At 40.9% G+C, this 27,612-nt stretch overlaps 1 protein-coding gene across 1 annotated transcript in view; it reads right to left on the bottom strand.

The window, feature by feature from the left end:
- The window catches only part of LMNB2 (lamin B2), a 32,106-nt gene extending 15,465 nt beyond the window's left edge, over positions 1-16,641 (bottom strand). Inside the window, exons 1-3 of the mRNA XM_051972226.1 lie at positions 16,181-16,641; positions 7,365-7,501; positions 303-459 (exon numbers count right to left, since the gene is read on the bottom strand). Of these exons, the coding sequence (XP_051828186.1) occupies positions 303-459; positions 7,365-7,501; positions 16,181-16,396 (510 nt within the window). The 5' untranslated portion in view covers positions 16,397-16,641. The remainder of the gene's footprint in view (positions 1-302; positions 460-7,364; positions 7,502-16,180) is intronic.
- Positions 16,642-27,612: the final 10,971 nt, after the last annotated feature.

Genomic DNA, 27,612 nt, shown 5'->3' with positions numbered 1-27,612 from the left:
ACAGAATTATCTCATCCCAAGGCCATTCACCCATCCTTGGCACAGCAACCATATGCATATAGTCCCAAATTCCCACTTTCTTCCTACTGATGAGGCTGCCTGGAATCCTAAGTAGGGCCTTCCAACCTCACTTGGATGCCTCCCAAGACAGGGAATAAAGAGTTAAGATTTAATGACAAGGAGAGAAAGTAGAAAAGAGTGGCCCAGAATACTGCCATAGGCAGCCAAGCCCATTCAGTGGCAGAAAAGTTGCCATTCCAGGACCACTGATCACTTGCTCACAAGCAAGTTCATGCTTCTACCTTAGCAAGCTGGGCCCGGAGCTCGGCAACATCACTTTCCAGATTCCGTTTGTCACTCAGGGCAGCAGAAAGCTCAGCCTCACTCCGATGAAACAAGGACTCAAGGTCCTTCACACGGCCCTGGGCAACAGTCAGATCTCCATCCTTCTTCTTACAGCTAAAAGTGAAGCAAAAATACTTGGGTGAGTAAAGGAGAGAGACAGTCATAGACTTCATCACAGTCTAGCCTAATGATCACATGAGGCAATAACTCTGCTGTGAATTGGGAGTCAAGCACCCCAGATTCTAGTTTAGCTCTACCATTATCTGAATGCCACAATAGACTCATTACTTCTCTTCTCTATACCTCAACTCTATGTAAAATGGAAAGTTGTTTGCCCAATTTAAAAACACCAAGATTAAATACATATGTTGTTATTGAGCTTTTAAAATGTCTTTGGGCTTAGTACCACACAAAAGGCAATAAAGATTGAGAGAAAAATGGAGATTTTAGCAAATACCCAATTGGAAATGTTTGCAATAAGTACATTATTTTATTCACTAAGTGCCCAGATAGGCTTTTGTTGAGCCTCTCCAAATGGACATATAGCAAGTATCCAAAGTAAAGTTCTTTTCGGTCATGTCAGTTAAGGCAAGAGCCAAAAGAACATCTTTAAGCCCCTACTTCAAGTAGAGAAAACATGACTCTCTCCAAAGAGAACTTCTAAGATCAGTGAGAATGAGAATCTCCTAATAACTTCTGCTTCTTACTGTAATGGGCTGAAGCTGAGTTGATGCACTGAGGTCCAAGCACTTATGGCTAATTACCAACTGGACAGTACTCTATCAGTATATGCTTGGAGAAAGAATGGCCCTGCCCACTGCACTGCAGGAATGATCTGTTGTATAGGAGATTGGTGGGTGGAATGAGAAAACCAGAGTCACTCCTGGCCGGAGTCATGTCTCGATTCTTCTCACTTAGTATCACCATTCTGTTCACATCCACAAAGAATAAAGATCAAGGATTTTTGCTGATTCTAAAGTATCCAGGGTGTTAACACAAACATCACACCTTACCACCTGTATGACCTTGGACAAGTCCCTTCAATGTTTTCTAGGTTTCTTTTAGACCAGTTTATCTGAGGTCCCATCTTATTCCATGATCTGAGTCCCTGTCCACCCCATTCAATGACATTTTAAGAACTCTGAGGAAAAGGGAGGGGGACCGATTCTAAACTTAATTGACGAGGCTGGCTACATTCAAGTTCACATTGAACCTAACATATTTCTTCCTGAAAAAGCATATTGGCGTGGTAGGATTCCCTTTGACAGCATCTCCTGTAACAGCTCCAGCTTTGCAAAGCTTCCCATCAGCTCTTTAGGAGGTCCCAGGAGGCCAGTATGAATGGTCTGACCAATCACAGGAAGAATCTAGGTAAGAAAGAAGATCTGGTACCCTGCAGAAGGGCCTGGCCTAGTAGAGATAAGGCACAGATAGGTTAGTACACCTCAGGAATCACCCTCTTAAAGAATATGGAGAGGTTGGAGGCCTAAAGACCACTATACCTACTAGTAACACTACTGTTACACAAGCCCAAAAAGAATTATCCCCGGTCCCACCAGCAGGGGGCAATAGGCCTCATCATAAAATAATCTAGGTCAAAACTCCCACAGGCTCTGAGGTAGAACTAGTAGTAACTTGTCCAGCTTTTGGCAAATCCAGTAAAGAGCCTACCTTCCCAAGTGATCAAAGGAAAGCCTAACCTGCCTGAAGGCAAAGCTCTGGCCTTGTTATTCTACAGGAACCCATCAGCTCTGGGATTCCCTGGTCAGTAGGTGGATCCCCAGGTCAGTAGGTGGATCCCTATATGGGAAAGGGATTAGAGGCACAGGGGAAGGACATTAAAGTACAGAGAGAAGCTTCCCATAAGATCCCTAGGTAAAAATTGTAGACCACAGGGGCTGGAAAGAACAATTCTCGACCTAGGACTCAATCAGCTTCATGGTTGGTGAAACTCATCCCATTTGGTAAAAAGAAAAAAAAAATCTCCAAGTAAAGTAGCCTGTTCCACCTAGGTTACACATCTCAGCCTGGGCACCCACCCATACCTTTCTGATTCCAAGTTCCACTCCCTCCCCCACCAACATTAAATTATCCCAGATGAACATCCCACATCCAACAGGGCAAGGGCTTCCAAAAGGGCCCCAGGGCAGCTTCCCAGTTTCAGCAGAACTATTGCCAAATACTGGCCTTTGAACAGAATAATGACCGCTAGATAAGCAGCCCTTCAATGGGAAGGGCAGTCCTGGCCAAGCAATCTCCATCCAAAGGAGAGCAGTCATAAGGCTTTCCATAGCTTCCCCTAGTGCCACATTGATGTCTAAGGACTGAAGATCATTACCAGATCATGGCTGCTCACATCTCCTGGAGGTTTTGTAGGATACAAACCAAGTTCAAAAGATGAGACAAAAATGATAGAGAGCAAAGAGGACCAGACTTAAAATGACAGTTCTTATTTTCCAAGCCTTGATCAACTACCCTCTTACTACTACCTGTGAGATTTCAGGCTCTATGCGGGCATCTGAGAAGGTTAAAATCAACAATCTCTAAGCTCCTCCTAACTCTAAATCTTTGGCACTAGATCAAAAGATAGAGGTTTTTGCCCTCACTGTTCAATTTTTGCTCTGGTACAGGCCAGACTAATCAAGAGCTTTCTTAGTCAGAGAAATGCACATTAAGACAACTCTGAGATACCACTACACACCTGTCAGATTGGCTAGAATGACAGGGAAAGATAAAGCAGAATGTTGGAGGGGATGTAGGAAAACAGGGACACTGATACATTGTTGGTGGAATTGTGAATACATCCAACCATTCTGGAGAGTAATTTGGAACTATGCTCAAAAAGTTATCAAACTAAAGAGAGCCAATTCAGTTTCAATTGATCAAGGATGGACAAAAGCAGCTACACCCAAAGAAAGAACACTGGGAAATGAATATAAACTGCTTGCATTTTTGTTTTTCTTCCCAGGTTATTTCTACCTTCTGAATCCAATTCTCCCTGTGCAACAAGAAAACTGTTCGGTTCTGCACACATATATTGTATCTAGGATATACTGTAACCTATTCAACAAGTAAAGGACCTGCTTGCCATCTGGGGGAGGGGGTGGAGGAAGGGAGGGGGAAAATCAGAACAGAAGTGAATGCAAGAGATAATACTGTAAAAAATTACCCTGGCATGGGTTCTATCAATAAAAAGTCATTAAAAAAAAAAGTTATCAAACTGTGCATACCCTTTGATCCAGCAGTGTTACTACTGAGCTTATATCCCAAAGAGATCATAAAGAAGGGAAAGGGATCTGTATGTACACGAATGTTTATGGCAGCCCTCTTTGTAGAGGCCAGAAACTGGAAACTGAGTAGATGCCCATCAATTGGAGAATGGCTGAATAAATTGTGGTATATGAATATTATGGAATATTATTGTTCGGTAAGAAATGACCAGCAGGATGATTTCAGAAAGGCCTGGAGAGACTTACAAGAACTGATGCTGAGTGAAACAAGCAGGGCCAGGAGATCATTATATACTTCAACAACAATACTATATGATGATCAATTCTGATGGACCTGACCATCCTCAGCAATGAGATGAACCAAATCAGTTCCAATAGAGCAGTAATGAACTGAACCAGCTACGCCCAGCGAAAGAACTCTGAGAGATGACTAAGAACCATTACATTGAATTCCCAATCCCTATATTTTTGCCTGCCTGCATTTTGGATTTCCTTCACAGTCTAACTGTACAATATTTCAGAGTCCGATTCTTTTTGTACAGCAAAATAACAGTTTGGTAATGTATACTTATTGTGTATCTAATTTATACTTTAATATATTTAACATCTATTGGTCATCCTGCCATCTAGGGGAGGGGGTGGGGGGAAGGAGGGGAAAAATCGGAACAAAAGGTTTGGCAATTGTCAATGCTATAAAATTACCCATACATATATAACTTGTAAATAAAAAGCTATTAAAAAAAAAAAAAGAGCTTTCTTGGGGCCCCTCACAATCACACAGCTCAGGCATACAGCCCAGGTCTCTTCACTCCCTAATACAATGCTGCCCCCACTAACATGCTGCCCTACACTGCAGAGCCTCACACAGAAGGCAACTTCCAGGAAAAGTTTTTTTTAGGGGCATCACAAAATGCCTTCTGAATTAAAGGACCCCAGCAGCATCCCAGGAACAGCAGGGCACATGCATTCCTTAGATCAATGTGGTAGGGGATTTAATTGCTGCCAGGAGGATACTTTGAGAGCTAAAGTATCAGCAAATCAAGAACTGACCAGAGGGGCCTAAAGTTTGATTCTGCTATCTAGTTGCAGAAACATATTTCAAACCCCAAAAGGAAACTTTTTGGCAAAGAACTCTATTTCTCTCCTTTCCCTCCTCTCATCATGGTTGAGTCATTTGCCCAGGATCACACAGCTAGACCCAAGTTCAAATCCAATCTTTCAATAGTAAATTGTCTAGCAAAATTAAATACCTAATTTTTTTTGTTCCACACAGCTGAGGTCACAACCTCAGGCAATTCACTTTTCCTCTGCCCTTCAGTTCAGGTTCCCTATTTGTTAAATGAGGAAACTGAACTAGATTCTTGATGTTTAGAGGATTTCCAGGGGTCATTCACAGAATGATTTACTCTAAATGGCTGATCAAGCCTCCATTTTATCCATTCTTTAAGAAGCCAGACATATAGAAATGAAGATGAGAGAAGTATAGAGGAGAGAAAGTCAGCTTGCCTGTAGAATGAGATAAGGTCAGACAAATTTCTGGACCAAAAGATATGATGACTGGGAACTCTATCTCCTGCCTTTCTCTGGGCATTGAAACAAGCTGTTCCATGGTGGAATGTGCTCCTTCTTCATCTGCCTCAGAAACCTTGTCTTCCTTCAAGACAACTCAATTTTATTTTCTTGAACTACACTAGTGCCCATGAGTCCCTTTGATTCTTTGTATATCCTGAGTATACTCTGACTTTGACAGAGAAGTTGCTCACTACATTTAAGACATAAGTATTAAAAGCTCCACCACTGTGTTTACTAGTTCAATACTACCCTTTACCTTGAACTTAAAAAGGCCTATAATCCCTTCACTGCTAAAGATCACACGTCCCTTTATATCACAGTAGGCACTTTTATGAGGTGCAGTGGCCCCAAAATACTCTCAACACTCCCTGGTGGCCAGTCTTCAGGTGATGAATGGGTTTATGACTGTCCTCAGTTCTCTGCTGTGCATCCAGGCAAATGAGAAAATCCAGTCAGAATTTCTAGTCCCCTGGAAAAATCTAAAGATGCAAGGGTCACCTCCACACAGGATGAGGCATGATTCAAAGGAGATCTTTAATGGTGGGTCTAGGAAAGAATTTTCTACCAAGCTAAAGAAATTAAGCTTCATATGTGGATGAATTAACAAAAATTATTTGTGAGATATACTGTGCTGAAGCTACAGATAGAAAAGTTTTCCACATTGCGCGCCCCCTGCACCCCCCCCCATAGCATTTAAGAAAATTGGTGTTTACATTTCTAAACATTGTTGTTTTCATGCCTGAAGTCAAGCAGGATTGATCTTATTTTATGTAAGTAATAGGGTATATCCTCCCTTAAAAGTACAGTCAATTCTGCTATAAGCTATAATACATCTTTCAAAAAACACAAATTTGTTCCAAAAAATTGTTATTAGAGAACATTTTGAGCACAACTGTAGTTTGTTTCTGCACAATTTCTTCTTCAGACACAGTGCAGCAAAAGGCAGCATTTCACAATGACTCAAACTGCAACTCTAGGGATGCCCACTTCCAAAAGGGACTTACAGGTCTTTATCAAAGTAAAGTGCTATTGTACATTCAATCTTCAGGTGCAGCAGGAGCTGTGAGAAGGGGACTGACCCATCCATTCCCAATCCTCAGAGCCTCCTAGCTTAATTATTTAACATATATAAAACTATGGCCACTTTTTATTAGGCTCCTATCTTTTTTGATGTCACTGATGGCTTTTTTTTCTGAGTATTGCACCCCACCCTCATTTCCCCATAAGCTCTGTGGTTTTTATTGCATGATGTTGCATAGTAATATATTTTTGGAGAATATATATGTTGTTACATCAGAACTGAGCCAACTTTTGAGACTCTAATCCTAAATTGAGAAGATGCCTATCAGTTGGGTAATGGCTGAATAAGTTATGGTGTATGAATATAAAGGAATATTACTGTTCTATATAAAATGACAAGCAGGTTGATTTCAGAAAAGTCTGGAAAGACTTACATGAACTGAGTGAAGTGAGCAGAACCAAGAAAACATTGCCCACAGTAACAACAAGTTTATGTGACGATTAACTAAAAAAAAACTTAACTCTTCTCAGCAATGCAATGATTCAAGACAATTCCAATAGACTTGGGATGCAAAATGCTTTCCACATCCGAGAGAAAACTGTGGCGTCTGAATGCAGATCAAAGCATACGATTTTCACTTTTATTGTTTTTTGTTTTTTCATTCTTGTGGTTTTTTCCTTTTTGTTCTGATTTTTCTTTTACAACATGGTACTTTCATCTTTTACTTTGTTTGCTTCCTTTTTCTTTCTTGTATTTTTTCCATTTTGGTCTGATTTTTCTTGTACAACATGATAAATATGGAAATGTTTAAAAGGATTATACATGTTTAACCCATATCACACTGCATGCTATCTTGGAGAGAGAGGAGATAAGAGAGGGTGGGAGAAAATATATGAATCAGTCTTACAAAAATGAATGATGAAAACTATCTTTACATGTTTTGGGGGGAAAAAAGCTACTGAAGGAAAGGAAAAAAATAATCTAATCCTATGGAATTGCCCTCCACCCTCCTAATTGATGTTTTCTAAGCATGGATCTTCTTAACATGGAGCCCTCTATATAAAGTTAAGCCATCGAATGGACGTGAAGTCCTCCCACAGAGTTAAGTAGACCAGAGGGTTTCTTGCCATGGCAGGCCTGTCAGCATTGTGGTTGCTTTAATTAGTTCTAAATTATACCAAGTCAAAACCACTTACTTTTTATTGACCTCATCAAGTTCTGCTCTTAATTTTCCTATTTCAATCTGAAGCTTGGCTCTTTCCCTGGCAGTTTCATCCAAAACTCTTCGGGCATCAGCCAACTCGGACTCATAAAGGACCTTGATTCCGCTTACCTGAAAGGAAAGAAAGAAATCCTAAACAGAAAGCACACAGAAGATGCCTTTGGGGAAAAAGATAATCAAGAAAAACTGAATTGAGGAAGTTCACAGGGGTCTTCGGTGAGCTAGGTACACCTCATTATACAAATCTTTCTAGAGCTAGGATCACCATGATCCTATAGTTCCTCCTTTTCCACAAAATGAAAGATCCTAGAACTCAGGATCTGCTTCTCTACAATTCCAATCCAAATAATCAGCACAACCTCAGAAACCCATCAGAAAATATAAAGTATCCTGTTTTCTGGCTAAGTTTTTAAATACAGCCACACACGATGCTGTCTGTTCTCAGGAAGCCAGGAACCCCAGAATTAGATATTTAAACCAGATTGTTTGGCCCAAATGGTGACATCCTGAGTGTAACCCAAAGGGTCAGAGGCAGAATGCTTCTGTCCTTTCCTCAGGAATAGAGAAGGCTACAGATATTTGAAAAGAAGCTCACAGTCAGAGGCAATCATGTTCATTTGTTTTGTTTCACTGTCCATTTCTTTTTCAAGGATGAATCTGTTCTACAATCTAGGTTATGGTAAAAGATAGTGTGATTTTATCTCTATATACAAGAAAATCTATACAGTATCTATGTTTTAGAAATAATAATAGCTAGAATTTATAGTCTTTAAGGTTTACAAAATACAAATATTACCTCCTTTTATCTTTATAACCTCACTGGGAGACAGATGCCATTATTATTCCCACTTTACAGAAAATGGAACCAAGGTAGATAGAGGTTAATGACTTGCCTCGAGCCATATAAGCAAGATTTCAACAGGAGGATTGGAACAGCCCAGGATTCTGAACTTCAAAATCCAGTGAATAGATACATGTTCATGTATGTATGGGTACACGCACATTGAGTCTCAAAAGTCTTGGTATAGTTTTAAAGCTTTATCAGTACTTGAAATGTTATGTGTAATATGTCTAATTTCCCCCATTATGAGCTCTGTAAGGACAGGGATCTCATCAAATTGATCTTTTCATACTCAAGTCCCAGGCACTGTAAAAAGAGAGTGCCAATAAAAAGAATAAACCCTAGGTTCTAGCAAGTACATTTTCCAAAGAGAATCATCAGAATAAATGATTTCTCTCCCAAACAGAATCATAACGGAGATCCAGTCCCAGAGCTGTGGAAAGACATTTAAGTAGAGAGGATAAAAGGGTGAAGCATCTCCTAAGAAGGAACACTTGATATGGGGGCCTGTATTCACTGTCCCCTAGCAATCATGGTTGATCCATTTCTTACTCCCAACCTATACTTATAGCCCAAAATGACACTGGTTGAGCCTCTGACTCTGCACATGTGCCTGCCCTGTTACTTATTACTCTTCACAATTAATAGTATGACCTCCTAGAAGTTTCATTTGTCTCTTTCCCACCCTCAACACCCCCACCCCACTTCTCAAAGGGTCAGGTTTCTGCTCAGGATTCAAAGACCACCAGGTGATTGAAAACATAAAAGAGAAGCCCAAGAGAACAGATGGTTACTGCACAACTGAAGAAGATACACTAGGAGACTGAGCTGACCAACTCCATGTGGCAGGAGGTCTGGGAGGTCAACAACCTGACCTTAACCAAGGTACAAACCACATAGATCTCTTCATAGTGGATGTCAGCCAACAAGATCATGGTGGGACCTTTGGGTCAGAATCTCTGGACACCTGTCCCGGCTCTGCCCCTTAGCTAAATCAATCGCTAAGTCTCTCTTAAGACTTAGTTCCTCATCTATAAAATGAGAAGCAGTGTGCCATGGTGGAGGTACACTGAACTTCTCATCAAGAAATCTAGGTTCACATCAGACTTTCACATTATACACCAAGACCCTTTCCAGCTCTAAACTTCAGTCTCCTCTCTTGTAGATTAGGGATAATACACAGCTGACTTCATAATTTAGGTGGAAAGCTGCCTACAAATTGTAAAACTAACATGGTCGGTCAGATTTTTGGCTGGTCAGGTCCAAGAAAATTGGCTGTTCTAGCCCAGCTGTGCTCCCAAAGTGTGAGCCATGTCCCCAGGCACATCTAGAGAGATGAGCAGCTCACACATCAACTGATTTTTCCAAGGCTGCTAAAGGTGGTTCAGAGATAAACTCAGCCCTTCCCTCCCATTCCTTAGGACAAAAAAAGCACCCACACCCACATTCACTGCAAAGAGACCCCTAAGGCCTGGCCCCCCACCCATATCCTGTAAGCAAACAAACCTCCACACACAGAACAGATGTCTCTATCTTTTGATGACTACATGAATTACCCTAGGGAAGAAAAAAAAAGACATGCGGAATGGAATGTGGTCAGGGAAGGAGAAGATTTTAGAGGAATTTCTGCCCTACATTACAAAGTGACACAAGGAATGTTTCTTTTCCTACTAGGACGCTCTGTATTGAACTACATTGGTCGCTTCCCAAATTGGATTGTGTACAACACCAGTGGGGTGGTTCTGGCTGGCTCTCCATTAGGAGTTTAAGCATTCTGCTGGCAGGGAGTGTTCTGTTTGCTTATGCCTTTCTTTGTATCTCTAGGCACTTAACACAGTGCTAGGCACAGAGTACTTAATAAATGCTTGCTGGTTAAAGATGTCAACACCGAAAATAATTCCCCCTCAAATATTAAACATACAATTAAGATATTCAAAATGATTCTCATATATATATACTTTTTTTTTAAAATAAGTTTTAATTCTCTTCCTTCTGGACCTCCCTGCAGCATTTGACACTGCTGATCACCTGGATACTCTGCCCTCTCCAAGCTGCTATCCCCTAGGCTCTGCTAGTCCAGCTAATCTTTCTAGGTTTCCTTTATCATCATCATTTATTTCACACCCATTAACAGTAGGAGCACCCTAAGGCTTTGTTCTGTGTCCTCTTCTACCCTCTACACTCTATCTAGGTGTCCTATCACTCCTGTGTCTTAATTATTATCTCTATACAGAAGATAGAGGAAGCATGATGCAATGAAGAGTGAATTAATCCTGAAGGCAAGAAGAGCTGAGCTCCAGCCCTACGTGTAACACACATTACAAAATGCAGGTAAATCCCTCAACCTCCTACTGTTCTACGTAGCTCTCCAAGACTGTAAATTGCCAAGACACTGCTGATCAGCATGGGTAAAACGTTTCTTTATTCCAGAATACCCCCAAATCAATGAAATCCCTGTCCTTAGGTCTATGTTGGACTCCCAAATGCATACTTGTCAAAATGATCTTCCTAAAATGCAGCTCAGATCATATCTTCCCCTCCAATAAACCCCTCCAATATTAATTATAATTATAATATATCATATATTATTATATAATCTAGTTTGACTTTTAAAGCCCTTCAAAACCTGACCCCTTTCTACCTTTTCTATCTTACTACTCTCCACAGACTCTGCAATCTAATAACACTGGCCTCTACTATTACTCCAATACAATCAATGCACTCTATTTCCTAGAATTTTTCCTAGCTATCCCTGAAGCCTGGTGGGCTTTCCTTCCTCATCTTCATCTCCACCTTCCATAGGAAGCCTTTCCACACTCCTTAATCCTGGTGCCTCCCTGCATAGAGCCATATAGAGAGAGAGCTCACTTGTACAAAGTTGTACAAATCATTTCCTCTATTGTCTTCTCTTTGTTTCCCCAGTTTTAGCACAGTGCCTGGCATAGAGCAGGTACTTAATAAATGCTTAATTCATCCCTGATTTCTTTCCTTAGATAAGCCTATATCATCAACTGCTTACTAGACATTTCATTTCAAGCAGGACATCCTGTAGTCAACTTGTCCAAAAGAGAGTTCATTATCTTTTTCTCCCAAACCATTCCTCCTATGCATGTGTTCATAACACTGATACCCCTGTCCTTGCAATCATCCTGATTCCTGGCCTTGGCCACCATCCTCAACAGCTCAGGCTCATTCATTCCACATTTCTAAAACATCAGATGTTAAATCTTAGTGTTTCTACCTCCACAAGATTTCACACATTCCCTTCTTTCCACTCAGCCAAATACATCCTACTTCAGTTCTCATCACTTCTCACCTGGAAATAGCCTCTTTATTTTAGCTTCCAAAATGAATTTTCCTAAAAGACAAGTGTATCCATGCCATCCCCTACTAAATAAACAGCTTGACTCCCTATTACTTCCAGGACAAAACTTAAATTTCTTTAAATGTTAAACACTTCTACCCTTGCAAATCCTCTACAATCTAGCCCTGATGGTCAACCTCCTGCTCAAACAAGACATATCTGTCACTGGGCTTTTGCCTTGTCACATCTGGAATATCATGACTTTACATATATCGAAACCAAAACCCAGAGCAATGAAGTGACTTCTTAAGTTAGTGACAAGTCTAGAATTAGAAACCAAGTCCATGTCCCAGGGCCATGGGAATCTCTGTTCCACAAGTGTTTCAAGTTAGCCAAATGACTTGCCAAAAAGACCCTCCAACTTTGTTATTCAAATTTTATGTACAACAAATAAGTGGCCAAACATTCTTATCTTTTTCCACTAAAGGTTTTTTTCATGAAAAATGCTCCAGGGGGCACTACAGTAAACTGCTGACAAAAGGTAAACTGTTTTTATTTGAAAGCATGACAACGGCAAACAGGTATGAGGAACAAACCCACAGGAAACGTGTAGCCACATGCATGTGCCATGGGCCACACAAACATTCCCTGACAGCTAAAATACACCGCTACCCCCTTCCTCAAGGGAAGAAAAGAACCAGAAACTTCAGTCTGTGGAATACATGTCAAACTCATCTAAACACCAAGGAAGAGAAAAAAACTTCCAATCTCATTCCTCCATAGCCATTCATTCATTCATTCAAATATTTATTAGCATCTCCTATTTGGTCTTTTCCCTACTCCCTGCTGCCAGCCCTTTATAATCAAACAAAAACTTTCCAGTTTTCTTTAATCTACTAGTGGACTCCTAGGTCATGCTAAATGCTATAAGGGATAGAAAAACAAGTTTTTAAAATACAAGCCCTTAAGGAGCTTTCACACTTATAGTAGAGCTCTTCCCACTCCACTGTCCTCTCACAGGAGAGGGTCCCAAGGCTTTCCTGGAAAAGAGCCTCACAACTTGGGTCTCTCCTCTTCCAAAGCTTGCAAGGATCCCCTAATTCCTTCCCAGGTTAAAATTTTTTTCAGTGCTTCCTGCTGCGTACAAGATAAGAACAGAAAATCCTGAAAGAGCTACAAGGGCCCTTAGAAAGCCCTTAATCCAGCTCCCTCAATTCAAAAATGAAAACACTAAAAGCCAATCTCCTTAGTCAGGCATTCAATAACTTTGTCCTAAATGCTCCCTCTTTTAGCCTTTTTCTCACTACTTTCAACACAATCTCTTCCCATGGCAATATGATCTCAGCCTCTGTGTCCTCATCTGTAAAATGGGAATGATATTTGCAATAGTCCACATGTCTGCTGGGAAGTTCAAAGACGATAAAGGATAAAAAATGCTTTTTTTTGTTGTCGTTTAACTCTTTGGGCCTGATTATTCTTCATCTGTACCAAGCACATAGTTAATGAGCAAGAATGACATTAGATGATGTCTAAGGTCCCTTACCAGCCCCACTACAGTCAAATGAGATAATGGCCCAAGTAAATGTCAACTGCCTTTATTACTGTTGCATTACTGCACCTGCTAAAGTCCCTCTCAGTTCATATGCCACAGGGGGGAAAAAGAAAGTGGGGGTAGGAGGGGGTATCTCTATAGGAATGCATTAGACTGATGTGGGAGAGAGGGGTCCCTTTCATGTACTTTTATACTAATGTCTACAGGAGACAATTTCTTTCTATGCCACTGGACCCACTATCTCCAAATGACTTGCTCTTTCTCCAATACTCAGATGGGTTTATACTACTCTAGGACACACTGCCAGGCACATCAGCCCCATCATGAAACTGACCCTTCTCCAGTTTCCTCCTTTCCTTGGTGTCACAAAAGCATCCCAAAAGAATAGGAAAAAACAGCCTATACTTTTTTAGGGTGGGCTAGACAGGAAAGAATTGCTTGCAGGTTACTTTATCTGCTTCAAATTAAATTTCTTTCTTTCTTCCTTAATGTGCGCATTCTTTAAGAACAGGAACTGCCCGTAGAAGATACATATTCCATGTTGAACTAAATTTTAAAATTGACAATACATAAATTGTTCCAGCCAGGAAATCTCACATGAGTCTTTGGCATTTGTGCATTTTGCAAACAGAAAAGTTGAGAAAATGAATGCAAAAATGCTTCTGAGTCAGGTGGCAACATCAAATTCATTTAACCCAATCTTGTTTATTCAAAAAATGTGATTTTTCCCTTAGTTTCCACATTAGTCAACTTCCAGTCTTCAAACAACCCCTGCAATCAGTCATCTCTCATAAAGGTCCAGTTTTAAAGATACCTTTTATAAATCCAATCTGAAACCTAATTTTACAGTCTAGTTGCACTTTTCCCTTTTCTCTGTCCTAGTCAAATTAGATAGCATAGGATCCCAGATAAGATCTAGAATTTTCCTGTCTCTGCTAAAAACCTACTCTTCTCAACTTGATCATCTGAAATCTCATCTGTCCTTCATGGCTCAATTCAAATACCATCTCCTCAAAAGAACCTTCTCTGGTCTTTCTGGCCAGGAAGTAACTTCTTCCTCTACTGAACCCCACCCAACCTACCCTGAAAACACCTAGTTTCTTTTATTATATATTCCTAATGCCTCCAACTAAACCTGATAAATTATCTGAACCAATGTTTCCATAACTTTTGTATGCTGGTGGCTAACAGAGGAGGAACTTTGTTGAATGAATTTGTTGCAATAATTAATACTTAGTAACACAAAGAAACTCCATGTGTTACTTTGACACTTGACTTTAAGTATAAACTACTTTATACAGATACTTCTCAAAACACAAGGGACACTGAAGAATCATTTGCATTTATGAAGCATTTATGATGGAGAATTTCCTCTACTTTCAAAGTCGAGTTACATTTAGTTTTTAAATAACAGATAAACTTGATACAGTTGATACTTTTGATTCATTGTGTCTTATATAAGTCAATCTCAGGACCTTAGCTTTTTACAGTTTGGGAGAGGTACACCATATCTCAACCCCTTTAATTTAGCTGACAGATGAGGAAACAAAGCAGTTAAAAAAACTGATGCAGCTAAGGGGCACCAGGACAGATGGATCTGAAGACAAGACCTCAGTTCAAATCCTGCCTCAGACATTTACTATTGGGTGTGACCCTACAAGAAGAGATTTAACCCAGTTAAACGGAGTTAACACACCACTCTCCAAACCTTAAAATGCCACATAAATACCAGCTATTGACAAAATTCTAATCCTGACTAACTAGTAACATCCTTCACTCCCTTCCCTCCCCAATTACTTTCCCCACTTTGAGACTGTTACCCCTCATTTCCAAGAGCTTCCAAATTCTAGTAAATAAAAGGATGCAGTTTTAGCCCTTTCAAAAGCCTAGTATTTTACGAATCTAAGAGACATCCATCGGCTTTGAAATGGCTAAACTTCACCAGTATAATTGGCACTTCCCACAGGCACTCACTCCTCCACAAAATTGACCTGAATAACTAAGTCCTCGGTTTTGTTTTTTTGTTTTGTTTTGTTTTGTTTTTAAAGAGGATTAACATTGTGAACTCCAAGAGTTTCACGGAATGTTAAGACAGCCACCGTGTACTTTTCTCATTTACAGTGAAGACTGATCCATCTAGAACGGAAACTGGCTGGCTTTGGACAACTCCCACTTATTCCTAGGTTAAGAACTAAATTCTCTAAGTGCACAGTCCTCATTCAGTGCTCGCCAGTTCAGTTCTTTTTCCTCGGCAGACACCCCGCAGGGGATTTCCCCTCCCAAAGGAAACCCCTCTCTAGGAGACACTTCAGACAGGTCTCCCTTCCTCACGAAAGAAGTTACTCTTCTTCCAAAGGGATCTCGACTTCCCAAAAGTCTTACTAAGAGCTGAGGACCTCCAAAGAGTGCCTTCAGGTCCTCCTCTTATTCAGGCCCCCAAGAAGGATCCGCGAGCTCAGACAGCCCCCCAAGGCGTCGCAACGGCACGACCCATTGGGTCCACTGATGGAACCTCCACTTGAGCCGTGCCCTTACAGAACTGGGAAGGGGGCTGAGGAGGGGATGTCAAATCCAGTTCATGGAGAATTCCACAAGGGGGGGGGGGAGAACACGCTAGTGAATCTCGCTCGTTAGTGGTTCCCAACCACTTCCTCCGCGGGAGCCCTACCTCAGTCAGTGCCCCCTTACTCGGGCTGCCGCCTCCATCTCGCGCGTGGTTAGCTCCATCCACCCACACCCCCGGCAGCTCCTCACGGGTAGCAGGCTCCCCAACTCCCCCCCATACCCTCAGCCCACTCCACTTCCCACGCGCCCCTTCTTTCCCCGGGACCGCTGCAACTCAAACCTATTCCGTTTTGCCCCACACCACCCCGCGCCGTGTCCTCGCTCACGGCCCCCGCGCCGCATCTCGGGCGTGACTCCAACCTCACGCACGTCTCGCGTGGTGCCCTTTCGACGAACTTCGTGCGCAGCGCCCCCCTCCCCGTCCCCCCGCGTGGCCCACCCCTCCCCCCGGCCTCTAGCGCGCGGTCCACTGCCCTTCCCCCCACCCCCGGCCCCCGAAGCGACGCGACCCCGGCCTGGCGCACGCACCTCTCGCGTGGTGACCTCCTCCTTCTCGGACACCTGCAGCAGTAGCCGGTCGTTCTCGAGTTCCAGCGCGCGCACGCGGTCTATGTAATGCGCCAGGCGGTCGTTGAGCTCGCGCAGCTCCTCTTTCTCCTGCAGCCGGGAGATGCGCGCGGGCGACAGAGGTGTCCCGGGCCCGAGGCCCGAGGCCGAACTGCGGCTGGACAGCGGCGTGGCCATAATGGGACGAGGGCCGGCTGCCTGCCTCGAGCTCCCTCACTGAAGTGAAGGCTGCGGCGCGGGCGGGCTCCGCGGGCTCATTCAATCCGGCGGGAGACCGGACTGCCAAGATGGCGGCTGCTCCCCGCCGCTGCCGTGCCGCCGAGCAGCCTGGGACATGGAGTCCCTCAGCTAGCGCCTAACTCACTAACGGCCGCCAAATGGCGGCGCCGCGCCGCGGGGCACTCTGGGAACGGTAGTTTCCCTGAACAAATCTCAGCGCGGGAGGGAGGGAGGGGCGCGGCCTTTTGTGAGCGGGCTGGCAGAGGGCGGGAGATCATTTCATTCAATGGAGCTTGGGAAGTCAGACTTTAACGTACCCAACGGAGACGCTCACTTCCCAGTGGAGGAGGCCCAAAGCCGGGACAAACAACTCTCGGTAGAGGAACTGCAAACTAGTAACGACCTTAGGAAAGAACGTCTCAATCCGCGAATAAAAATAAGCAAAATTCAAATCAAAACAGTTCCTGTTTCAGCTCCCAAGGGATAATTCTGGTAATGCTAGCCAATCTTTAGATATATAAGTGCCTACTCTGTGCCAGGCCCTGTGGATATAAGTACAGAGAATAATATTAGCTAACATTCATATAGTGCCAAGCACTGTGCCAAACGCTTTATATGGTTATCATTTGATCCTTACAAGAATCCTAGGAGATGGGTGCTATTACTCCCATTTTATGGATGAAGAAACTGAGGCATACGTTGATTAAATGACTCACACAGCCAACTGAGGCCATATGTGAGCTTGTCTTAAGATGAATAAAGATGCTGAGAGGAAAGAAAGGCACACTAGTCCAACATTGGTGGAAGAGAAAATTGAAAAGCATTATGGAATTTGCTAAGAAGGTATCTAAAATACTTATGTCTGTTGACCCAGAGATCCCTATATGCCAAGGAGATCAAGGTGGAAATCCTACACACCCCCACTATCCCCAGTTTCCCATCCACAAATATACTGCAAAATATTCAGAGCAATATTTTTTATAAAAGCAAAGAATTTGAAACAATGTAGATTCCCATATTAGGAATAGCTAAACCAACTGTGGTATGTGAATGCAATGGCAAATAACTGTACTCTAAATAATAATATGAGAACTTTCCCTCTCTTGATTACCTTTCAATTTATCATTTTATATCTCTCATTTGTAGCTGTTTCTATGTTATCTCCCTTATTAAACTGTGAGCTCCTTGATAGTTGGTCTTCAACTTTGTTTTGTATCCTCATCATTTAGCACATACTAGGTTAAATGATAGACTAATAATGAATAGGAAGAATATGAAGTACAGAAAGACTTATATGAATTGATGCAAAGTGAAATTACCAATAATAAACAATATACCCAATTATTGTAACAATGTAAATTAAAAGGAAAAAAAAGCTAGAACTAAACACTGTAATTATAATGGCTAAGTATGGCCCAGAAGTAATGAATGGAAAATGCATCTTGCAGAGATAGTCAAGGTGTGGAAGACTGAATATTCTGTCAGAGTCAATAAATTAGTTTGTTGAACTGGTCCCAACTGTATTCTTTGTCATAATGGATGGCTCTCTGGGAGGAGAAAGAAAGAAATATTTGGAAATGAAGGTAAAATAAAACACTTTTTTTTTTTTAAGTTTAATGAAGAGCTAGGAAGGATTTCATGTACCATTGATTTCACCTCTCATGTTCCAATGGAGGAAAATAGACTCAGAAAGAAGAGGCTTGCCCACAGTCACAAAATCAATAACAGGAACAAGATTAGAAGTTGCATAATTCCTATTTATTCAACAAACAACATTTAAATGCCCACCATGTTCCAAGCCTATGCTGAGCACTGAGACAGCCTCCAGGCTAGCAGAGAAACAATACAAATACAGCCAACTAGAATACCCAAATATTCAAGAATAATATACCATTTATGTAGCACTTAAAGTTTGCAAATAGTTTTTAATATTTCATTTGGTACAGTAATCTTCTGAAGAAGGCATTTAATTTATCACAGCCATTTACAGATTTTAAAAAAAAATGGAGTTGTCAGGCAATTGCCCAGGGTAACACTGTGTCTAAAATGGGATCCACATAATTGCTCACAAAATAAAAACTTTTGATTATATCAAATTAAAAAGCTTTTGTACAAACAAAACTAATGTAGACAAGATTAGAAGGGAAACAATAAACTGGGAAAACATTTTTACAAAGGTTCTAATAAAGGCCTCATTTCCAAAATATATAGAGAATTGATTCTATAAGAAATCAAGCCATTCTCCAGCTGATAAATGGTCAAAGGAGATGAACAGATAATTTTCAGATGAAGAAATTGAAACTCTTTCTAGCCATATGAAAAGATGCTCCAAGTCATTATTAATCAGAGAAATGCAAATCAAGACAACTCTGAGATACCACTATACATCTCTCAGATTGGCTAGGATGACAGGTAAAGATAATGCAGAATGTTGGAGGGGATGTGGGAAAACAGGGACACTGATACATTGTTGATAGAATTGTGAACACATCCAGCCATTCTGGAGAGCAATTTGGAACTATGCTCAAAAAGTTATCAAACTGTGCATACCCTTTGATCCAGCAGTGTTACTACTGGGCTTATATCCCAAAGAGATCTTAAAAGAGGGAAAGAGACCCACATATGCAAAAATGTTTGTGGCAGCCCTTTTTGTAGTGGCTAGAAACTGGAAATTGAATGGATGCCCATCAATTGGAGAATGGCTGGGTAAATTGTGGTATATGAATGTTATGGAATATTATTGTTCTGTAAGAAACAACCAGCAGGAAGATTTCAGAAAGGCCTCAAGAGACCTACATGAATTGAGGCTAAGTGAAATGAGCAGGACCAGGAGATCATTATATACTTCAACAACAATACTACATGATGATCAATTCTGATGGACCTGGCCCTCTTCAACAATGAGATGAACCAAATCAGTTCCATTTGTTCAATAATAAATAGAACCAACTACACCAGTGAAAGAACTCTGGGAAATGAGTGTAAACCAGTACATAGCATTTCCAATCCCTCTGCTTTTAACCGCTTGCATTTTTTATTTCCTTCTCAGGTTAATTTTACCTTATTTCAAAGTCCGATTCTTCTTGTGCAGCAAAATAACTATGGATATGTATACATATATTGTATTTAATATATACTTTAAAATATTTAAGATGTATTGGTCTACCTTCCATCTGGGGGAGAGGGCGGGGGGGAAGGAGGGGAAAAGTTGAAACAGAAGGTTTTACAAGGATCAATGCTGAAAAATTACCCATGCATATATCTTGTAAATAAAAAGCTATAATAAAAAATATATAAAAAAAGAAAATGGGATCCAGCTCTTGTTCTTCCTAACTCCAGTATAGCTCTCATCTCAGGAGTCACCCACCTGTCTCCAGTGCTTCAATAGATTCCAGATCTCATCTTATCCTCAAAGAACACCCAATTCCATTACTGGAAATCAATAAATTAACAAGATTTCTTAAGCTTGGACTATGTTTCAGGGATACAAAAAAACAAAACTACTATTACCTTGAGGAGCTTAACCAGAAAGGGCAACATTTATGAATGTAAGGTGATAGAAATTACACACAATGTCATTTCAGAGAGATACCACCAGCAGCAGCAGGGATCAAGAAGAGTCTCAAGTAGGAAGTAGTACTTGAACTGACTTTTGAAGGAAATCCAACTAGGCATTCTCATCCTGCAGATTCTAGCCCAAAAATTCTGCATAGGGCTTCCACTTAACTAGAACTAATGGTTCTTAACCCGGAGGGGCTCCTGGAGAGATTTTAGGGGGCTCTAGCCATCGAATAGAATTTTTTAAAATGACATTGATTTTTCACTATTTTCTAACTAAAACTTAGCATTTCATTTAGCTATAAATGTAGGCAAACAACCATGGTTCTGAGAAGAGGTGCGACATTTTTTTTTTTAATTGCCTGGCAAAGGGATTCATGGCAGTAAAAAAAGGGGGGGGGAAGAAAAAAAAAGGTGAGGAACCCCTGCCTAGGTCTTTTTCATAATACATGAATCTCAGAGTTAGAAGGGATCTGAGAGGCTAACTAGTCTAACCTGTATCCAAACAAACATACCAAATGGATAAGTCATCCAGCCTTTCCTTAAAGAACTCAAAAGAGACCTTTTGAAGCAAACACCTTCATACTTGGACAGCTCTAATTGTTAGGAAGCTTTTTCTAACATCATTTACAACTGCCACCTACTATTAAGCACCTACTATGTATCAGGCACTATGTTAATAGCTCAGAATACAAGTAAGAAAAAAAAAGTCCCAGCCCTGAAGGGCCTCACAGTCTAATTGGGAGAAATAAAACCCAAAAGAAAGCTGAAAAATGGTAGAAGGAAGGAAACGAAGGAGAAAGTAAGAAAAATTCAAATCTACATAGAGCTGCCAGATCAGAAATAAAAGAGATGGTTAAATTGTATTGTCTCCTTAAGTGGAGGTTTAGAGTTCATGATTCCACTCTTCAAACAGAGAAAATAAAAGTATTATAATTTTACAGAATGTCATCTTAATAATGTGCTTCCCAGGACATGGGGGAGACATCAACCAAGAAATTCCAAATAATGCAGGCAAGTACAAGATGAGGGTACAAGCATATTTGTTTATTGCATTTCTTTTTATTAAACTTCACAGATATTGGGGAGGTGATTTGTTTATTTTACAAACTGAAGGTTTGTTGAACAAATCTATTGGTGCTGTTTTTCCAACAAAATATGTTCACATTATGTTTTTGTGTCACATTTTGGCAATTCAATATTTCAAGTTTTTTCCTTATTATCATATCCGTTATGGTGATCATGATTGATGATCTACTATTGTAATTATATTGGATCCATCATGTACCCGGTCCATATAAAATGGAGAATTTAATTGATAAATGTTCTTATTGTTCCACTCCATTTCCCATCTCTCTCCTGTTCCGCAGACATTCCGATTCCCAGAGACAAAACAATATTGAAGATTATTACATAAAATCAGGGGCAGCATTAGAGAGAACTAATTCTGTGAAAAGTCTACTGTAGGTAAAACGCTTCAAACAACATGCAATGCTACAAAGAAATCTTTTGTGAAAGGAAAAGACAATCAATGTTGCACATTTCATTGTTGTCTTATTTTAAGAAATTGCCACAATCATCCCAATCTTTAGCAACCATTGCCCTGAACAGTCAACAGCCATCAACATGGAGGCAAGATTCTTCATGAGCAAAAAGATTATGAATCACTGAAAGCTCAGAAGAAGGTTGGCATTTTTTTAAGCAATAAAGTATTTTTAATTAATGTATATTGTTTTAGATGTGATATTATTACATACTTAACAGACTACAGTATGATATAAATATTACTTTTATAGGCACTGGGAAACAAAAAATTTCATGTGACTCAATATTACAATATTTGCTTTGTTGGATAGTCTAGAATCTAATGCAAAATATCTCTAAGATAGGTCTTTAATATGCTGCAACATGTTTATACTTCTAGATACTGTGGAACAATTGGTATTCTTTGGAAAATCTGGCATTCTATCATTCACCGACATATAGCCTCACTGGAAGAATACAGGTATAATGCTTTCAGGGCAAAATTTAGCATCATTGAAAATACACAGCAATATGGTAAAAATAAAAAATGGATGGCTTAAGATTTGAAACCTAATTCTTACTTTTGCTTTGTACTTCAGTCTCCTCAATGAGAAAATCGGAGATTTGGAGTACATATCTTTCAAGGTCTCCTCTAACTCTAAATCTTAGATGCAGAGCAAAAGTCTGAAAATTATGACCCATGGGTCAAATACAGCTTACCATCTGGTTTTGTATGACCCATGAGCTAAGAATAGTTAAACCCCAAACCATCATTAGCAAGCAGGTTGTACAACTGTTTGGTTTAACCATCCTTAGCTTACAAGCCACACAAAGACAAGTAGTGGCTAGATTTGGTCCCGATCCAACTCCTCATTTAAAGTATATCCAAGAGACTGAGTCAAGATAGACAATGACCTAAAAGAATACTAGACCAAATTCTAACTAAGAAAACCAGGAATCTGAGAGTGAGCAACCAAAGGGAAGTGTGAGAAGGTGCCAAATGCATCGAATTTAGAGTTAGAGGATTTGGATAAATCCCTCTTCTGGTACAGACTCTGTGATCTTAGAAAAGTTCCATAACCTCTTAGGATCTCACTTTCCTCATCTGTAAAATGAAAGAGCTGGACTAGGTCAGAGATGTCAAATATGCCACCCAAGGGATATATAGGATCCCACAATACTCCCAGTGGCATCAAACTAGATTAAAATGTAATTGGACATGTATGATCTACGTCAAGATTGATCATCATCTTGGGGAGGAGGGAAAGGAGAGAGGGAGGGAGAAAAAGGATGGAAATAAAAATATTATAAAAGTAAATGTTGAAAATTAATAAATAAAAATTAAAAATCTGAAAGAAAACTAGGAAAATTTAAGAAAATATGTAAAAATACAATAAAACATAGATAATTTTACATTTTAAAACTAAGCCACATGCAGCCCATGGATTAGTGGCTTCTCCTTTATATTTGAGTTTGACACTAATGGACTAGATGACCTCTAAGGTCCCTTTCATTTTGAAATCTGTGATGCCATGTTATTGTTATTCAGTTGTTTCTATCATGTATGAATGAGTGTTCATGACACATTTAGAGCAATCTTGGCAAAGATACTAGAATAGTTTGCCATTTCCTTTTCCAGCTCATTTTACAAAAGAGGAAACTGAGGCAAACAGGGTGATGTGACTTGTCCAGAGTCACATTTAAATTTAAACTCAGTTCTTTATGACTCCAGTCCAGGTACCCTATCCACTGAGCCACCTACCTGCTGGATGATCCAATGTTAGGTATTTATTAGGTACTTAAACTAATACTTATATTAAATCCTTAAGTATTACGTTAGGTCTAAGAAAAGGATCTTTCCCCTTCAGAGGACTGAGTTAAGTTTTAAAAGAATATTGAAATAAGAATAAGGACCTATAATGAAGAGAGTGGTTATGTGCAACATACTATACTATTTCTCATCCTTCCCTGGAAAATCATATTTGCCTTTCCTCTGATTGATTATTCAGTATCAAGCCATATAACAACTTAGTGAGTCAATACTTTAAATTTGAGTTAACTAAGACCAAAGTAATAGAGAACAGAGTACCAATTTTAGATGCTTTGTGTTTCTCTTCTTTTTTATATCTTCTGAATAAATCTTAATAAAAAGTCAACAAAATGTATTAGACACTTACTACATACCAGATATCATGCTACAAATATGCAAAAACAAACACAAATATAAAGAAAAAAGAAAAGACAGCTCCAGCTCTCCATAAGACCCCACATAAAAAGCAGCTGAAAGGTGTGAGGTAGGGAGCCCCCCTGGGTGAGTGATGGAAAAAGAAGTGATTTTCTGGGGAGAGATGGATATTGAATTATAATGGAAAAACAAATCTTGAGAATCAAGAGTGAAGCCCAGAGAGGAAGGAAGAATTAGAGTTGGCCTGCTTGGTCACGTTTCTTAAAATAGAGATTCTAGGAGGAATAGATGAGAGGAAGGGGCCACAGAAGCAAATGCAAAGTTCCAGGGAAGGAGGAAGAATGGTAAAGAATTTTTGACTAACTTGTTGCATCAATTCCTAGAGCTGAGTTCTTTGACTATTTACTAAGTATCTATTCAGAATAAGTCTGGATGAAAAGGCACATAGAAAATTAAATTTAATATACATTTTTAAAAAGTGATTTCTGGGAAAAAAAAGAAAAAGAAAAGTCACCTCCCTATGCCCAGCATTTAGCGTGAAGCATGCCAGCCACTTGTTAAGTGTTTAATAAATGTTTGTGGATTAGGAATCCTCACTATAGAGATAATAGGATTTAGGGCTAAAAGGGACCTCTGAGGTCATCGTCCAATCCAATACATTCCTTTCCTCATTTTACAAGTGAGGAAACTGAAGCCCCGAGAGGCTTCAGAGTTCCTTGAGCAGTCACAAAGCTAGTACATGTTTTAAATGGCATTTGAACCTAGGTATTCTTACTTCAAAGTCCAGCACTCTATCTAGCTGAATTTATAGGAACTGATAAGAACGGGAATGGAACTTGAAGAAAGCAGCTCTCCGGTCGGACCTGCCAAGGAACACCTCACTATGTAGCCCCAAACCAGTAACTCTGACCCAGAGTTTTTGTACCTGTAAAGTGAGAAGGATTGTTTGCCTTAACTGCAAAATGAAGGTTAAATATAATCAGGAGTTCTTAACCTGAGGTCTGTAAACTTTTAGAAAAATAATAGTTTGGTAACTGTACATTCCAATATGAATTATTTCCTTTAGATCCTAGCGGGGAAGGGTTTTTGGTTCATTTAATAACTTTCATAAACCCTGATCTCCAGGCATCTGAAACACACAAGATCGTTTGGAAGTTCCCAGACCAGAGGGGTCTCTACTGTGCTTTCCAGCTGCGAAATCCAGGATCTAAACTGAGTGGGGGCTGGGGAGGTCAGGGAAGGGTCTCGCTAAGAAGGTGTGGCTGTTTGGCAATCAAACACTCCCTAATTTCACTTCTGGGCACAAACCCTGCCTCCACCCTTTCTTTCACATCCAGATTTCCAGCCTCAGGCCCCGAGCCAGAGCGGCGGGCGGCCAACCCTGGAAAGGGGAGGAGAACTACAAGTCCCAGATCCCCAAAAGGATCCGCCTCCTGGGCCCCCCTCCCGCCGTGGCCCTCTCCGCCCGCCCTATAACCCCCTCCCTTTCCTACACACTACACACACACCCCTTGTTTGTTTCTCCTGCTCGCAAAGCTCGAGCACTTTTTGAATTTTGGCGCTGCCTATCCCAGCTCGGGAGTAACAGCTGCGCGGGGCCCGCCCGCCCGACCGCCCGCCCCGACCTGGCTTGGGGCCCGGGAGAAAGGCAGCTGCGGCTGGTGGGGGAGGGGGAGAAGAGGCCCCTTCTTCCACTGCCCTGCACCATAGGGGACTTGGACAGTCACAGCCGCTGAGGGCGAAAGGGCTCTTGAGAATCAGCTAATTCAGCACCCTCCTTTTGCAGACAGGGAAACAGAGGCACAATTTCACACAAATTGTTAGTGAAAGAAATCGGGATTTCCAGAAGCAACCTTGCCTGTTACCTAACCATACTGCCCAGCCTTTCCACATCTCGGCCAGCTCTCCTGGTTTCCATGCCCGACTTTGCACCTGCTCCCTCTCATCCCGCTCCGGCCTCCAAAACCCCCCAGGCCCTGGGAGACAGCCGCTTGGATTTACATCCTGCTTTTCCTTTTCAAACTAACCTTTGACCTTGGGCAAATTAGTTCTCTCTAAATCCTCGGCTTCGTCTTTTGTTCACTGCGAGGCTGATATTCTTTTTCAGTTCTAGGAATCCACGATTTTCCTATATCCCCCTCTCCACGGAGTGGCCAGGACCACTTTATTTCATCCTTTTACTGGCTCTATTTCCAAGTCCCAAAACCATATCTATTCCCTCTCTTCAATTCAACCTACAGACATTAAAGGATGACTATGGAGCATTGTGTGTTGCCCTGAACTCTAGGAATGGAAACCTAGAAATTGAAAGTGCCTGCCCTCAAGGAGATTTCATTTCTAAGGGAAACAAACTATATATATTTAAAGTAAATGCAAATATATATATATATATGATGTAGAAATAATAAGATCTGACAATTTGAACTTGAGGATTGAGGGAAAGTAAGAGTTGAGTGTGATTCTGGGGTAGTAAACTTGGTAGTAGAAAAGATAATGATGCCCTCAATAAAAATAGATGTAATGAATATGTTCCAGCCCCCTCTCTGGGCTAAGCAGCCTACCTCTGAGACCTGTCAGGGTTCTGGAGTAAGAGGGGTTTGGGATATCTCATATATTTCATCAGCTGATCATTACTGTTTCTCTTCCCCCTCATTGTTAGAGGCCAGTGACTAAAAACCTACATACACACACACACACACACACACACACACACACACACACACACTCCTCCTGGTTAGCCACTTTGTGTAATATTTACAAAAGGACATTTACTTCAAAGATATAGCTAGAAAAAATGCACTGGCATTTTCCCCAAACCCTCAGGGGCACAATCTTCCCCACACATGGGAGCATCTGGTTTTTCAAAGTGCAGGCTCAAAACTTAGCTCAGTTTCTTCATAGCATTGTTCCTAACAGATTCAGATCCAAAGGTAGCATTGTTGCTCAATGATTTTTCGTTTCATCTACTGCTGCAAGGGTCCAGAAGGTCAGTCGTTTTTTGTTCCTCAGGACATTGATGCTGAGCTGGCTGTATCGCCTGATTTTGAGTATCACATCCCTAGGGAGTCTTCAAGCCAACATTTTGAACTCACTAGAAGATGAGGTTCTGAATCTCATCACCCAGGGGGTGGGGAATAGAGAGGAAGCTCCTGGAGCTTAAGAGGGAAGCAGGTCCTAAGGCTTACAGTGTGGTAAAACGGTCCCACCCTTTCAGTGTGGTTTCTCATCAGAAGCCAGAGCTGAAGAGTCACTGAAGGAAGTTAAAAGACAGGCCATGACTGAAAAAGACAGATCCTTTTGAAGACTCCAGAAGCCAACAAAAAAGGCTTCTCCTAACCACATAATTAGCCAACAGGAACAGGCTGCAGAATGTTCACACATGACCCAATCTCTCCAAGGCGTGTCCCTCATCCTTCATTGTCATTCTCCTGAAAACAACCCCCTAGCATCTTCCAAGTGGAGACGGGGTATTGGCCAAGGAGCGTGATAGGGTCTAGTATATACCAGTTCCCCATTACATAAGGAAGTCAAGAAGGGATGGGTTTGAGGGGAAAGATAATGAGTTCTAGTTTAGATGTGGATTTTGAAATATCTATAGATATCAACTCAAATTGGAAATGTCGAATAATGACTTGCTGGTGATTAGGGCAGAATGGGGGGAAGAATGGAGCTAAAATACAGGATAGAATCTTGGACAAAATATATAGATTTGGGGTTGATCTGGATAAAGATGATAATTCATCCCATGGGAGCTAATGAAATAACCAAAACAGAGTAAAGAAAAAGAAGAGAAGGCCTGATTTAGTAGTGGGCATGACCTAAATGAAAACCCAGTGAAGGAAACCAAGGAGAAGTCAGACAGATTGAAGAGAGAATAGTATAAAATCGAAAGAAGAGAATATTAAGG

The sequence above is a fragment of the Antechinus flavipes genome, chromosome 1 (genome assembly GCF_016432865.1).
Source record: "Antechinus flavipes isolate AdamAnt ecotype Samford, QLD, Australia chromosome 1, AdamAnt_v2, whole genome shotgun sequence".
NCBI classification, from domain to species: Eukaryota; Metazoa; Chordata; class Mammalia; order Dasyuromorphia; family Dasyuridae; genus Antechinus; species Antechinus flavipes.
Note: the sequence above shows the minus strand (reverse complement) of the source record. Positions and strands in the feature narration are given on the sequence as shown.